The sequence below is a fragment of the Myotis daubentonii genome, chromosome 8 (assembly GCF_963259705.1).
Source record: "Myotis daubentonii chromosome 8, mMyoDau2.1, whole genome shotgun sequence".
In the NCBI taxonomy this organism is placed as follows: Eukaryota; Metazoa; Chordata; class Mammalia; order Chiroptera; family Vespertilionidae; genus Myotis; species Myotis daubentonii.
In genome coordinates this window covers 8083752-8099457 of record NC_081847.1, presented here as the reverse complement: position 1 = coordinate 8099457, position 15706 = coordinate 8083752, and the positions used below count along the sequence as shown (strand labels likewise).

General features: G+C 50.0%; 1 protein-coding gene across 1 annotated transcript; it reads left to right on the top strand.

Moving 5' to 3' along the window:
- The first annotated feature begins 5534 nt into the window (after nt 1–5534).
- Nucleotides 5535–14306, top strand: FAM210B (family with sequence similarity 210 member B). The gene is made up of 3 exons (XM_059705255.1): nt 5535–5786; nt 11631–11803; nt 12009–14306. The coding sequence occupies exons 1-3, from the start codon at nt 5601–5603 to the stop codon at nt 12223–12225; spliced, it is 576 nt and encodes a 191-aa protein (XP_059561238.1). The 5' UTR covers nt 5535–5600; the 3' UTR covers nt 12226–14306.
- The last annotated feature ends 1400 nt before the right edge of the window (nt 14307–15706 follow it).

The following is a 15706-nucleotide window of genomic DNA, read 5'->3' as shown; positions in this document are numbered from 1 at the left end:
CTTACCACCTTTGGGACGCACCAGGCGAAGTCCTCAGCCACAGAGAGTGCCTGAGATGCTGACCAAGCAGCCGCTGTCCTCCCACGGGCTGGGGGCCCAGGAGCCCAGACCACCCTCCTGTAACCTCTCTAATGCCGTCATCTGCACAATGTGAATGATGATAATGCCAGCCCCGTGGGTTTGTTCTTAGTTCCACGGGAGGCACTCAGGGCCTGGCAGCAAGCCCTGCAATAAGGAGCAGCTACTCACGGGCGGAATCTCCTTTGAATGACACAATATGACAAGGATAATAAACGGGGTTCTCCTGCCAGGAGTAGGCAGCAGGTGGGTTGCTGTCTGCCAGGCTCTATTCTAAGGGCCTTACTGGACCAACCTCCAGCATTCCCACAGTCAGTAACATCATGCCCCCACTTTACAGATAAGGAAATACACTCAGCAAGATTAATTAAGGCCAGTGGCCAAGGTCAGCTAGCAGCAAGTAGCAGGACGAACATTCAAATGCCAGCAGCCTGCGTCTAGAAGTAACAAAAAATATTCTTCCCGGATAGATGTTGGGAGGTCAGATCTCTCCCCAGCCCACCTCCCACCCTTTTCCTTGGTAATCTATTAAAAGGGAAAATAGCGAATCAAATGGCTTTGTTTCCCCTGCACGCGCGCACACACACACACACACACACACACACACACACACACACACACAGAATGCTTTCACTGCCTGCCCAGTTCCTCCTCCGCATGGGGCCTGTGTATTTGTCTCCATCTTACCCAGAGAAACGCAGAAGCTGTGTTAGGCTAGTGCAGTGATCGGCAAACTGCAGCTCGCGAGCCACATGCGGCTCTTTGGCCCCTTGAGTGTGGCTCTTCCACAGAATACCATGTGCGGGCGTGCACGTACAGTGTGATTGAAACTTCGTGGCCCATGCGCAGAAGTCGGTATTTTGTGGAAGAGCCACACTCAAGGGGCCAAAGAGCTGCATGTGGCTCACGAGCCGCAGTTTGCCAACCACTGGGCTAGTGAGTTCACATCTCTTGCTTGTCATCCCCAGAGCCGGTCAGTGGAGGGGCCAAGCTGGAGCCGGCGTGCTAGTCCACAGTGACTGAGTCACTGACTTGAGACATTATCATTAGCAACCATTTCAAACACCATAAAAAAGAGAGAACTTCAGACATCACAGTCCCAGCTAATCCAGATCCTTTTTAAGTATTGAGAAGTTTCTATCTGTTTCTATCTCAAAGGCAGTTGAGAAGAGATTCTCAAAATGCCACATCAGCATCTCCATCCTCCAACCAGCTACCACTTTTCTCAGTGGACGCAATAAAGCCCACATCACTTCTCAGGATGAATGCATGAAGTTGTGCTCACTGCGACTAGATTTCTGGAGGGTACTGAATGTACCAAGCCCTATGACAACTACCTTAGGTTCATGATTCCTCTTAATCTTCACAGGAACCTCATGAGGTGGGTGCTGTTACTATTCCCATTTTACAGATAATAAAACTGAGGCTCAGAGATGTTGAATGACTTGCCCAGTCACACGATTAACGCACAATAAAGTGGGAACACAGCCCCAGGTAATCCATAAAATGCCATTAGTCCCAAAGCATTGGACCAATTTTCCACCTTATTTGTGGAAAGAAGAGAAAACCCAACAAGGCAGGAATCCGGGGCAGGAGGAATCAGAATTCCTCTAATAACTCTGAGCTCCTGCCATGAGCCAGGGACTAGGTTAAGCACCCTAAAGATGTTATCCAACTTAATCCTCACACCAAACGAAGGTGTTTACTATTACTGTCCCCACATCAGAGATGAGGACTGTGTGTGAAGTGTAGAAAGGTGAAGTGTCTTGCCAAGGGGCCACAATTAGTAAATGGCTGAGTCAGAATCAAATCCAGGTCGTTCTGTCACCACGGCCCATGTTCTCAGCCATGATTCTTTCTCAACGTGATGCAGAAAGCAGAGATCCAAAATCAGACCCAGTTCAAACAGGGACAAAGCTCCCATGGGGTGGGCCAGTAGGAGAAAGGGGTCACTCTGAAGTGAGTGGCAGCAGCTACCACGGGTGACATTTGGATCATGAGGGTTCTTTTGTGTTTGTCATCTCCAAGATCAGTGAGGGACCCTGGCCTGTATTTCTCCTGTCTCCCTTTGTGCCTAGCACAGCACCAAGCATGACACTGATGCTGGATGAATAGTTGCCAAGCAAATTAGCTAACGCATGTGTCTCCTTTTACAAGAGACTATAGCTCTCGCCTTCACGGTTTCCAATTCAGCGGTGGTCTGAGAGGCGTGCATGATGCCCCACAAGGCCATGTTTATGGAGATGGAAGGAAGGGGGATGGAGAGTGAAGCTTCTGGGGCACTGACTCCAAGCCTGTGGTGCACACACAGGATTGCTTTTCATTCTTTCAGGAAGCCAGAGAGGCGGGTGCTGTTATTCCCATCCTCCTAAATAATAAAGAGGCAATATGCAAATTAACCCTCATGCCCTCAGGCCAGCAGGGGGTTAGTGAGGGACAGCCAAATGACTGAACAGCAGGCTGTGTGGGGCGACCAGTCTGGAGGGGGGGGGGGCAGTTGGGGGCGACCAGGCCAGCAGGGGGGGAAGTTTGGGGCAACCAGGACAGCAGTGGGGGGGGGGGGGCTGTAAGGGTTGGCCAGGCCAGCGGGGGAGGAGGGGAGGCAGTTAGGAGCGACCAGGCTGGCAAGGAGGGGGCAGTTGGGGGCAATCTTGCCAGCAGCGGGGGGCAGTCAGGGGCAACCAGGCTGGCAGGAGGGGCAGGTAGGGGTGGTCAGGCCAGCATGCAGAGGCAGTGAGGGGCAATCAGGCCAGTGGGGGTGGGGGAGGGGGCAGTTAGGGGCGACCAGGCAGGCAGGCAGGTGAGCGATTAGGAGCCAGTGGTCCAGGATTGTGAGAGGGATGTCTGACTGCCGGTTTAGGCCCAATCCCCGGGATCAGGCCTAAACCAGCAGTCAGACATTCCTCTCACATCCCCCAAGGGGTCCTGGATTGGAGAGAGTGCAGACTAGGCTGAGGGGAACACCCTCCCCCCTGCCCCCCCCCCTCTGCCGGTGCACAAATTTTATGCACCGGGCCTCTAGTATTATAGAAAAAGAAAGCTGAGGCTCAGGGAGGTTACACAGCTAATTGTCGCGAGCTCCAGAATGCAACTCTGACCTGTTTGCCTCCAAAGACCCTGTGTCACAGAGCGAGAAGCAACAGTGTGGAAGCAAACCACACACATGCAGTCGGTACCCATAAGCACATGTTGAATGAGCCAGTAAATGAGTGGATGAGACAGTTTCAAAGAAAGGGTTAGCAACACCATCTGTTGCTGCAAGATGCCATGAATGATGGGAACTGGAAAAGAAAAAAAGGCTGGTGGATTTGGCAATTAAGTTCAAGTTATAATAGCAAAAATGGGGGGAACCACCTACATATCCATTATACAGTGGGGCCTTGACTTATGAGTTTAATTCGTTCCGAGACCAAACTCGTTAAGGAGCTCGTTAAAGAGCTCATTAACTCAAATTACTCTATCAACTCAATGCAAAAAAATCGGCAGAGAGACAGCTGGTATCTCAAAAAACTCGTTAGTCGGGACACTCGTAAGTCAAGGCCCCACTGTAGTCTATATTAGTCAGCTCAGACAGCCATAACAAAAGATCATAAATTTGTGTGGCTAAAACAACAAAAATGTATTTTTCTCACGGTTCTGGAGGCTGGAATTTGGGGTCAGGGTACCAGCATAACATCATCCCATACACCAGAAAGTGGTGGATCAATTGCCGGTCAGGGCACATGCCCAGGCTGCAGATTCAATACCAGTCCAATGAGTGCTGGAAACAACGGAACAACGTTTCTCTCTCACATCAATGTTTCTCTCTCTCTCCCTTCTTCTCTCTGAGATCAGTAAAAATGAACAATAAATAAATAATGTTCTATACGTATGGTTTTAACGGGAAAGACATTAGTGCATATAATTATAATGCATATGTACAGCATGACCCCATTTTTTTAAAAATATTGTTTCCAGAGGAAGGGAGAGGGAAAGATAGAAACATCAATGATGAGAAAGAATCATTGATCAGCTGCCTCCTGCATGCCCTCTACTGGGGATCGAGCCAGAAATCTGACAGGGAATCAAATCATGACCTCCTGGTTCATAGATCGATGCTCAACCACTGAGCCCCACCAGCCGGGCCCTATTTTTATCAATACTAGGCACATGAGGTACATTGGCAAGATCTCACTCCTAGACGAAAGTGTGAAATTGCCCAAACTCCTTTGCAGCTAGGTTTCTGGATATGAATTCGTTTCTGCCAGTTGGATGGGCTTGCACGATATTTTGAAGGCAGAAGTGGGGCAGAGGCATCTTCCCGGGGCTATTTGCTGCTGGTGATCATGTTTGCAGAGATGTGAGGTTTTCTGCAGCGGAACCCAGGCTGTGCACAGAGTTGTGGCAGAGGCAGTGCCCAGTGACCTGTTTTGTGGGAGCTGGAGGCCACTTGCAGGGGCAGCAGTTTCCCGATCCCTGGGTCACAGCTGTGCAGAGTGTCCTAGAAGTCAGTTGTGGCTGAGGGGGCACCTCCTCCCACTGGGCAGGGAGTCTTTCCTGGGGGCCCAGCCTAATACCCACTCCTCCAGCTTTCGGATGACTTCCCAAGCACCAGTTCCCTGTGCTAAATTCTTTCCTGCCGAAAATAGCAAAGATCTAAAAACATTTTGGTGCCTCTACTTTCAATGAAAACAATGCTGCACAGGGTCAGGTGTGAGAGGTGGGTGGGGTGTTGGGGAAGGCTCCCTTCTGACCACAGATTATTATCTGTTGGTCGTTCCTGAATAGGTGGTGTGCTAGGGGCAGGGACCATGGGAGAGAAAAATTGCTAATTATCTCGCTAGGAAAGCAATGTGTTATGATTAAACCCAGCCAGGTGTGACCTTGCTTTCCTCCCGTTTGTACTTGTAAACTTTATGTGAACTTTTACCCAGCCAGTATCAGAAACGGCTAATGAACCGCTTTGCAGGTTGTTTTTTTCTTGGAAATACTTTGTAGTACTGCAGATAAAAGGTCTTGCTGTGCTTTCGGTCAGCACTACAAGCTGTGAGGCTCTTAGGGGAGCGACACAGCTGGCAGTCAGCTGGCCAGCTTAAAGGCTCTTAAAATTTAAATGCTGAGTCGGTGGTCTATCTCGCTGGGCTAACCCATAACAGTGGCCGCTGTTTCCCGAAGATGGCCACAACGTTTCCCATCCCGCCTGGGCCCTGCCACTTCCCGCCACTCCTCTCTCTTGGAGCGGGGCTGGCCTGTGACCCGCAGGTAGCCAGTCCACCGGTCGCCGGCAGAATTCCGCGGCCAAGGCCAAAAAGGCGCAGGTCTGCAGCCCCGCCCACCCGCCGGGTTTCCAGCCCCGGCCCCGCCCACCCGCGGGTTTCCAGCCCCAGCCCCGCCCACCCGCGCGACTTCTGGGCTCCGACGGGGCGGGGTCGGTGGGCGGGGCCAATGAGGGCGCGCGCGTTCCGGCCCCGCCCACGCCGCTCGGGGCGCCGGCTCGCTTTCCCTCCCATCGGCCGCGCGACCCCAGCGCCTCGCTGCGCGCCATGGCCCGCCTGCTGGTGCTGCTGGGCCCCGCGGGCAGAATCAGCGCCCGGGGCGGGCCTCGCGCCTCCTGGCTCCTGGGCGCCCCGGCCCCCTGCGCCCCGCCGCCCCTGTTCCTGCCGCTGCTCCGACCGGGGCCAGACGCCCGACTGCTGTGCGCGGCCCGCGGGGACTGCGGCGGCCACCAGGTAAGCCTCTCCACCCACCCCGACTCCGGCGCCCTGATCCCGGGTCCACTTCCGCCAGACGAGAGCTTTGCCCGCGAAGTTGCCCGAGACCAAGCACCTCCAGGGCCCCGGACCCCACATTTCTGCCCGCCGAGGCGGCGATCCTCCCAGCTGACGGCTGAGACACCGACCGGCAAGTTTAGCGATCTGCCCAGGCCGGTGTCTCCAGCGGAGCGGGCCGGGTTCCCAAAGGGCCGGCCGCCGGGCAAAGTGTAGGTGAGGCCTTCGCGTGGGGTAAGTTGGCCCCGAGTCGTTCCCTTTTGAAGTCACGTTAGGGCCTCCTCACTGGGAGTTGTTAGAGACGAGCTAACCTTATCTAACCGAAAGCGCAGACTTCAGGCAAGACTCCCGCAAGAGCTAGTGTTATTTCATTGCGGTTGCCTTCTCGGTGTAGTTAGTGGAAACCGGTTCCATTCAGAGTGGTAATAAAGGCATGTGTGTGTGTGTGTGTGTGTGTGTATAAAACAGTTGTGTTTCCTTTAAGTGTGTCTCCTTAAAGAAAAACAGTCTAATGGAGAGAGGGGACTAACAAGTTGTGTTGGGACATGCAGAACCCGGCCTCCTGCCCCACCAGGGTCTCAAGCTTGGCACCCGGCGGTCCCTTTGCCAGGGTACCAGGACCAGCTCTCACCAGGGGTGTGACCTCACCCCAAGGCTGAAGACCTCTGAGCCTGTGGGCTGACCTTTCAGGGGGCTAATAATAGCACACCCCCAAGCAGAGTTTAAGGGACAAGTCTATGAGCTGATGCAGGCATAGCATGGTGCTAACCTAGCTAGCACTTGAACAGATGTTCGGTGGGCATTGGATCCATGTCCTCACCATGCCTCCTGCACAGATGGAGAAACTTCCTTCCCTGCCTTCTCCCCCATCAGACAGATCTTGTCTCTAAGTCCTGAGCCCAGTTTGGGGGTCCTCGGGGGGTCTGGCACCCTCCACACACACCCAGCTGCTTCCTGTGATTCTTCATGGCTCAGCCCTTCCTCCAGGAAGCCTTCCCTGACCACCAGTGATGCCCTGGATGCCTCCATTGGCCCCCTTAAGCCCCTGGGTGTGGATCTCTTCTGTACTCATCATCTGGAATGCTCTCCTGACCTGCTTGTCTGTCCCAGCAGCCACATCAACCTGTCCCAGTCCAGGTCCTGGCACTGGCGTGTATGCGTGTGTGTGTGTGTGTGAGAGAGAGAGAGAAAGAGAGACGTGTGTACAGCAAGCATGTCAAACTCAAAGGCTAACACGGGCCAAATAAACATGGTTTATGTGAGCTGCAAAAAAATTAACAAAAGCTTCAATAGAAACATAGGTTTATTTCGATAGAGACATGCTGAATACAAAGGGCTAAAATAAATGAGTAATCGTTAATATAAAATAATAGAACATTTTAATAAAAATTAATATTTTTTTCTTGAACATTAACTTACCAGACACTGAATAACTGCACAAATTAATAAGCGTCACGCAAATAAACCTATTTTTCTTGTTCTCCGAAAGCGAACTATTTCCTGTTGTGCACACCAAACAAGTCAGTCCAAGACTAATGACATGGCGATCGGCTGCTAAAATATTCGCTGCTGCTATTAGTGGAGAGAAATGGTGCGCCTGTGCATAAGGCGCGTAAGGGAAATGAATGCAACACGATTAAAGTCATCAGTCATTAGTGAACGTTGTAGTTTGTTATTAATAATTATGTATAACAGGATATTGTAAAAATTAAGTTACAAAATTTTTATTAAAACGTTTCTTACATACCGTTATATTGGCTAGGCCGCAAAAACATTTGTTATGGGCCGCGAGCTTGACATAGTTGGTGTACAGTGATGGTATAGTCCCAGATTCTCTGTATTCCTGTCTCTACTCACTAGCTCTGTGGCCTTGATCAAATTCTCTCACTTCTGTGTCTCGCTTTTCTCATCTGTAAAATGGGATATTAATTCATATTTCATAGAGCATGAATGGGAAACAAGGTAATGTCCCTGGCATACTTTCTACCTTTCTGCTCTCCTCGCTGGTGTTTCTCCACACCCGTCTCCTTTAGCCTTGCTAGTCCTTTTCTGCTTATTGTCCCTCCCCTCCAGCTAGACCTGAGGCTCCCAGAGGACGAGGTTTTTGTCTGCCTTGTTCATTACTGTACCTTCCACACTCGGAGCAGTGCCTCGCACGGAGCCGGCACTCGTGAGTAAGTGAGGAGCGTAGACAGGCAAAGGCCTTAGAAACAGACTCAGGTTTGATCCCAGCTTTCACAGGTAATCCCTGTGTGATCCTCGGAAAGTTACTCAACCTCGCTGAGCTTCCAGGATCCCCTTCTGTTAAGTGGGGGTGACAGTAGTGCCTAACTTATAGGGTTGTGGAGAGGATTATATGAATTAATATTTTCAAAGTACTCAGAACGGGTACAGGCTAAACACAATATAGTGTTTAGTAGTAATATTATTTATCAAATGAGTGAAAACAGGTGTCACCCCAAACAATGTGAGCAAGATCTTTGGTTCATTCTTCAAACTTTCCTGCTCCTTCTAATACAGACTTTTGTACTTTTATGAATAGTGGATGGGCATCACACACACACTCACACACATATATGAAAGCACTATGTCTAAGTATAGGGATATAACAGTGTATGCATCCCAGGCAGTGCCTAATGTGTAAGGTGATATTTCACTAAGAAATGAATGTCTGAAAAGTCTCCATTCCTTACAAGTCACCTCTTCAGAACTTCCTTTAGCTTTAGTCTCCTCCAGGGTAGGAAGAAAAATGCATGGCTCACAGTGCTTAAAGATTTTTCCTCCTACCCAGATAGAAGGAAGAAAATTGTCCAGGTCAGATTCTAACTCAGCAAAATTAAAAACCATCCCTTGCGTCTGGATATTGTCCCACTCCCTTGCAGCAGATGCTGGTTATTTTGTAGCTGGAAGCCAGACTGCCTTGTTATGTCTCTTTTTGGGCCAAAGGCCTTTTGCCAAAATAGAGGTGGTTAAAAAATAAAGGCGGGGGGGGCGGGGGGGGCTCCACAGAGACAGCTGCACTCGGTCCAGTGCGTGGACAGGTGGGCATCAGTGGGCTTGGTCGGGGATCCCAGCCGGCACCAGCCTCAGTCAGAATGTCGGTTGCCACTTGGAAGTGCGGTTTGTGGGTGGTTCGTACTATCAGGACCCAACACCTAGCAGCTCTCCCATCTGCAGTGTGATTATGAGGGGAGCAGCCATTCGGCGGTGGGCGGCAGTGCGAGGCAAGGGGCCAACCAAAAGGAGGAGGCTGATCACAGCTTTCCTCTCCCCCCCCCCACACATGCGGGGGGCAGGGGGGGGGCGGCCTTGAAGGTCCCGGAAGTGTCCTCCTTTAGGAATATTCCACTCTTAGGACAAGATGGGGAGCATAGAGGAGCTGAGGAGCTTAGAGGCCATGTGGCTGGGTGGTGACCGCACAGTAACCAGTCCAGGCACTGCCAGCCAGCTCATCGCCCCCGGCCCTGTGTCCTGCCTGTCAAAGCGGGAGTGACAGGGTGGCCACATGACAGGGTTTGGGGGATTGTTATGAAATGATGCCTTTTAAGCGCCAAGCCCAACGCGGGACTCAATAGGACACTGGTGGTTTTCAAACCTTTCCAAAAACACTGCTTACCACCTGTCAGAATTCAATCTGAGACTCCGTCGCCCCTCACTGGCCCTCCCCCTTTGTAAAGTGTTCCTTTTAAGCCTGAAAAAAACATGCAAGTCAAACAAAAAGGCAGTGAGAAGTACTGTTCGTCCCCACTCCCACCCCCGTGACCTTAACACAATTCCCAGGGAAGCAAATAGCATTTAGTGAAACAGAGTTCATCCAAGGCCCACGCTTCTGGGTTTTGGGGGCTGTTTTTTCAGCTCCAACTGCAGTTTGGGACAAAGAGGGTGCTCTTCCCATCAGGAGTAAAGACGAGACTCTTTTAACTTATAAATCGGAGTTTTGTACAGGGGGGAGGAGGAGCAAAAATGAGTAGCTGTTGTGTGTGATTAAAACTCAGGGAAGATTCTGGGCAAACAGACCAGCAGCATCTGGGCCCCTGGGACCCCCGCAGAGGTCCAAGCTGCTCCTGAGCAGGCTGGGCAGGGCTGGGACGTGCCCTCTCTCCGGCCGGCACACCTGGTTGAATGTGGGGGCCTCTGCCGTGTGCACTGCTGCGCTATACTGTTTCATTTTCACTCCAGGGGTCCTCCCCTATCTCCTGGGGATTCTGGGCTGTCACGCTCATCCCTTTGAAGTGCGGCTCTAAAAATACAGGGAGGAAGGCGTCCTGGCCTCTGCCAGGCCGTACCTAGAGCCGACCCAGATACTACCTGCCGAGAAGAGCTCTGAGGTCTGTCCAGGGCTAAAGAAATCTTCTGATAAAAAAGGCAAGCTCCAGATTGGGCGTTTTCATCTTTGTTGTCTAATCCAATGCTTTTGGCTTTTTTGTTTCTTCCAAACATTGCAGACCCCATAGTTCTCCGTAGATGTTAGCAGACACCACGCGCAGTGAACTGTGTCTGTGCCAATCCCAGCTAGTGTGTATGGCCCGGAACTGGCCCTTCCTTTATCTGCGGGGATCGCAGGGTAAATCTGATTCTGGAAGTACACGTGCCGTCGCTTCTGTTCTGGTTTTTTGGGCCCCACGTGCTTGTTTCATAGCCATTAGCATGGTTGTCGAGTGCTCAGGCTGTGCGCTCGGGCCACCTGAGTTCCAGTTGTGCGGGCTGGTTCCTCGGCCTGAGCCAGTTCCTCGGCCTGAGCTGGTGTTGCTCCTCTGGAAAGTGGAAAGAGCAACAGTATCTACTTCCAGGTTTGGGGAAGATGAAAGCAGACAGCAGATGGACAGAAGCATGCGAGCGCTACCTGGCCCAGAGAAAATGCTCAATATAGTGCAGTGATGGCGAACCTATGACATGCGTGTCAGAGGTGACACGTGAACTCATTTTTTTGGTTGATTTTTCTTTGTTAAATGGCATGTAAATATATAAAATAAATATCAAAAATATAAGTTTTTGTTTTACTATGGTTGCAAATATCAAAAAATTTCTATATGTGACACGGCACCAGAGTTAAGTTAGGGTTTTTCAAAATGCTGACACGCCGAGCTCAAAAGGTTCGCCATCACTGCTATAGTGTCATCATTGCCCCCAGGTCTGTGCCCTAAGGCGTTAGTGCCTCTTGCGGATGGAACCACAGTGGGGGGGGGGGGGGGCGGGCTTAAAACAACACACATTTACTACTGTACTGTTCTGGGGCTCAGCAACCTAAACTGGGTCTCACCGAGGTAAAGTCAAGGTGCCGGCTGGGCTGGTTGCTCCTGGGGGCTGCGGGGGAAAGCCCACTTCCTGTCCAGAGGCCTGGCAGTCCTCACTCTGTCCTGTCCCCAAGCCAGCAGGGAGCACCTTCCAGCCTCAGGCTCTGCTGCTGTCCTCACACTCACACCTGCCCACTGGCCCTCCTGCCTCCCTCCCAGGGACTCTTAAGATCACATGGGTCCCACTCAGAGAGTCCAGGATGACCTGCCCATCTAAATCCTGAACCTAATCACACCTGCAAGATCCTCTTGTAAGGTGACAGTCTCAGCTTCTGGGGACTAGGATTTGGACATCTTTGGGGCCGTCATTCTGCCCATCCTACTAGTTCCCAGCCTTTCACTGAATTAGTGGCTGAGTGGGCATTAATTAGCCTCCACTCCCCAGGTAAGACAGAGGGTAGCTGGGCTCCCACTGCGGAGGGACCAGTGGAGCAGTGTGTGATGTGGAGGCTGGTGACCACCCGACATCCCTGCTCCTGACCTGGAGGCTCCCCCTTTGATTTGTGCACAGAACCCCAGCAAAACCACCACCACAGTCAGCGACCTCAGCAAAACAGAGGAGAAAAAGCAAAGCAAGTCACAGCAGCTGAAGAAGGTTTTCCAAGAATACGGAGCCGTCGGCGTGTCGGTGCACATTGGAATCTCACTGGTCTCCCTGGGCATGTTTTACATGGTTGTTTCAAGGTGAGATTGCTGACAGTAACAAATGTTTGTTTTCTACTGTCACGGGAGGTTTTTTGGGAATAAATACTTTCTGTCCAAGACTTTTTATTCATCTAGCTACTGTCATCACATTTTTTAAAACAATGTAAATCTCAGAGCCAAATCGTTGTCTCAGTGTAACCCCTTGCTCTAATAATCGTTTTGTTTTTGCCTCTTTGCCCTCCAGTGGTGTGGACATGTCGGCCATCCTGCTTAAGCTCGGATTTAAGGAGTCATTGGTCCAGTCAAAAATGGCCGCAGGCACAAGCACCTTCGTGGTGGCCTACGCCATCCACAAGCTGTTTGCACCCGTCAGAATCAGCATCACCTTGGTTTCCGTGCCCTTGCTTGTCAGGTATTTTCGGAAAGTGGGATTTTTTAAACCTCCCCCTGCAAACCCTTGATGAACTCTTCAACTACGGGGGCCTGGAGACCCCTTTCTGTTAAATTACACAATTTGGAATGATTTTAGGGTTGTAGGGGTTTGTTTGTTTTGGGGGGCAGGGGCTACTTTCTATGTTCTCATGGATAAGTTTTACTTTTGCCAGCAAAATTCGAGTGTTTAAGTAATTGTAATTTGTCTTGCTTTATAAATTTTGTTAGGACTACTCACCATAGGGCTTATATGCCTTATCTGAAATGTCAGCACAACATCACAAGTGAGTCGTCATCGTCAACTGTTAGCTTACTAGCTTACTTTAGAACTGTTCCTCCGAAAGATGGCCCTACGGGTCCGTCTTTGTTCACATTCTTAAAGAGCAGCGATTCATTAAGCTAATTTTAAAATTCCCTTTCCTCCAGTATTTGTGGTCAGGCTGCCTGCGGTTTAATATGCAATATTCTGCAGAACAGCTGCCAATGCTGCCATTAATGAAGCAGAATTGAAGACTTAACAATATGTAATAATTAGCATCAACACCTTTATATTCATTACACTTGTCTCGGGGAAAGGAAAACAAGTATTTCTGGTGTGTTTCCTTAGTCCCCAAATCCCGTCAAATCCAGACAAGCCGGGGCCTAGCTCAGGTTGTTTTTCTCAAATTTCATGAAAGTAGGTCAGGGTCATTTGTCTCTGTCCAGCGGTAATGGCATCCTGTGGCTCCTGCAGCCCAGGTCCTCAGAGGATGTGGACATTGCACATATGGAAAGCTGAGACAGTCCTGGCCTAATCCTGTATCTCAAACTCCAAACATTCCAGAACTGTCAGTGTTTACATTCTGTTGCTGCTTATATTTTTCAACTGTTAAAATTATGTACAGTAACAGAAAGATTTTGAATCTCGCTCTAAAAAGGGAAGTTAGTAGCACTTGCTACACATGGAAGACAACTGTGAAATACAGGAGGCGGGGAGGGAATGTCTCCATTGCCTGCCCTGGAGGAGCCGGCCTGTGGGACTCAGCATCAGTCCACGCTGCTGCCCTCCAGGCTGCGCTCACACTGAGCTCTGGCTCCACTCTGGGAACCGCAGTCTAACCAGTTCTGCCCTGGTCAAGGGAGTTAGTTGTGTTTCTTTCGGGCTCCCCTTTTTGCCCCCCACCTCCCAGTTTGTTTCATTACACTTGGGACAATCAGAAAACTAAAGGTTCTATATAACCTGACAGTCCTGATTTTATGATCTGGCTGTTGACAATTCCCTAGTAATCCATGTCAATCACTTCAGTTTTACAAATGTCATTATGGGACGAATTCCCCATTTGTAAGATCTCTAGAGTGGATCATTTTGTTGTATTCCTTTCAAAGCAACTAGCTCAGTGCTGAAAGGTTTTACCAGTTTCAGGTTGAAACTGTCTTTCTGGGACATCCACACAGCGGATCAAGATGCCCGATACTGGTTCGAGGTCACTCTTCATGTGGATCAGACCAGCATTTTCTTTTCTTTTTAATATGTTTTTATTGATTTTAGAGAAAAGGATAGAAACATCAGTGAGAGAGAAACATGATTGGCTGTCTTCTGCACGCCCCCCACCGGGGATTGAGCCCACAACCCAGGTATGTCCTGACAAGGAATCAAACCCGTGACCTTCTGGTTCATGGGTAGATGCTCAACCATTGAGGCACACTGGCCTGGGAGACCAGCATTTTCATCTCATCTGTCTTTATTTAAACCAGTGGCTTCGGGCTTCTAACCCCTTTTTATATCAAACAGATCCCTCGTAATGCCTATGCAAAAAAAAAAAAAAAACCTGACTGACTCCTACAGATTTAAGGGCTTAAATTTTAAACTTTGATTCTGTGTTTGGAGTGATGGGAGTGGACTGAAAGGGCAAGCAATAAAACTATCACATCAAATAGCCACAGAGTCTCTTCTAAGCCCTGACTCCACTCCTCTCCCATGGCCAGTGGTCAGAACAGAACAGCAGAACCCAGAGGGTGAGGAAATTAAAGGATCATTGTCAGCTTACCAGCAAGATCTACAAATGGCTAGTATTTTCACTGTTTTTATGCAACTAGAAATAAAACGGATGGTCTATTTTTAACATGTAAAGCCATTGTTCACATCTCATTTTTTTATCTAACAAAATGAGCTGCTTAAGTGCCGTGAAACAAACCTCTCTGTAGTTTATGAAACTTTGATTGCTCTTCTGGTGAGCAATAATTGATGCTGATTATGAAGCAGCACTGTGTGACTATAATGGGCTATATTCTTGCTGTGTGCGATTCTGGTTGGGGAAACGGCAGAAGTTTAGCTACTGTAACAGGTAAAGTTAGTCACGTCATATTAACTATAGCCGGGGTGGAGGGTACATGAAGTATTACTACTTTGGAAAGTTGGTTCAGCTCAAAGCTCAATGGACACTGCAGTTGTGTTTTAAAGTTGCCATGACTACTTCATCAACATTGATATAGAAGTGGGTGTTGGCCACTTCCTGATATTTAGGACATTTTTGATATTTAGTCTCTTGCATTGAAAGTTGGCCATGAAAGCATATTTGTCTACTAATTCTCAGTAAGTTCAACACTTCCACCTTTTCCTTGTCCTTGTCAAGTTGACCATCTTTGGTTGATGAGCAGATGACGTTGGCAGCTAGAAACAGATATGTAAAACTGCATGTTAGGAGGCACATAGAACATGAGACCAAAAATGGGACAGACCTGCTTCTTGTGGCACCTGCTCATTTCCAGGTGAAGTCACCCCCATACTCCAGACCCATGTTTGTGTATTTGTTTCAAGTGTACACATATGCTGTAACTCCAGGGTAATAGAAAAGTAAGCCCCCCAGGTGTGCCATGGAGCCAGGTGACCGGGGAGCACAGAAAGAAGCCTCCAGCTGTGTGGAAGGGGCTTCCACTTTTATAAGCCACAGTGAACAACGGTCAAGCCCAGATCCCTGTTTGGGGAAGAATGAGAGATTCTGGTTAAGGGAACATTCCTTCACCAGAGAATCAAGACAGAGACCACACTTGGAAAGTCAGCTTGCAAGAACCAGCTCACCCCGTGTATGGGCTCTTTGCCATCCTGCTGAGACCAGGTCAGAGCCCCGAGGTGGGCAGGCGGGGATGTGGATGCCCATGACTCCTCCCCGTCTCCTGACCACCTGCAGCAATGGCTCAGAGCCCTCCTCCGCCCAGTCCCTGTGCCAGCCCGGGAGCACCCACTTCTGCTCAGTGACTGTCAGTCAAGTCCCCAGGACGAGGACCACCCACTGAGGAGTCCAGCTCCATGAGCTGGGCTGTCACCGAGCACTGCACTGCATGTGCACTGCCTAGAAAAGGAACTAACACTTCATGGGTACACGGCACAGCTGAAGGATGGAGGGCGCACCATCTGCCATGCGGTCACAGCCATAGCTCCCCACTCCCATGCCATGTTTCCTGCCATCCTCCTTCAGCAGCAGGACTTCTCGCCACACCAGCCTCCAACCTTTAAATCCTCCATGTCCTTCA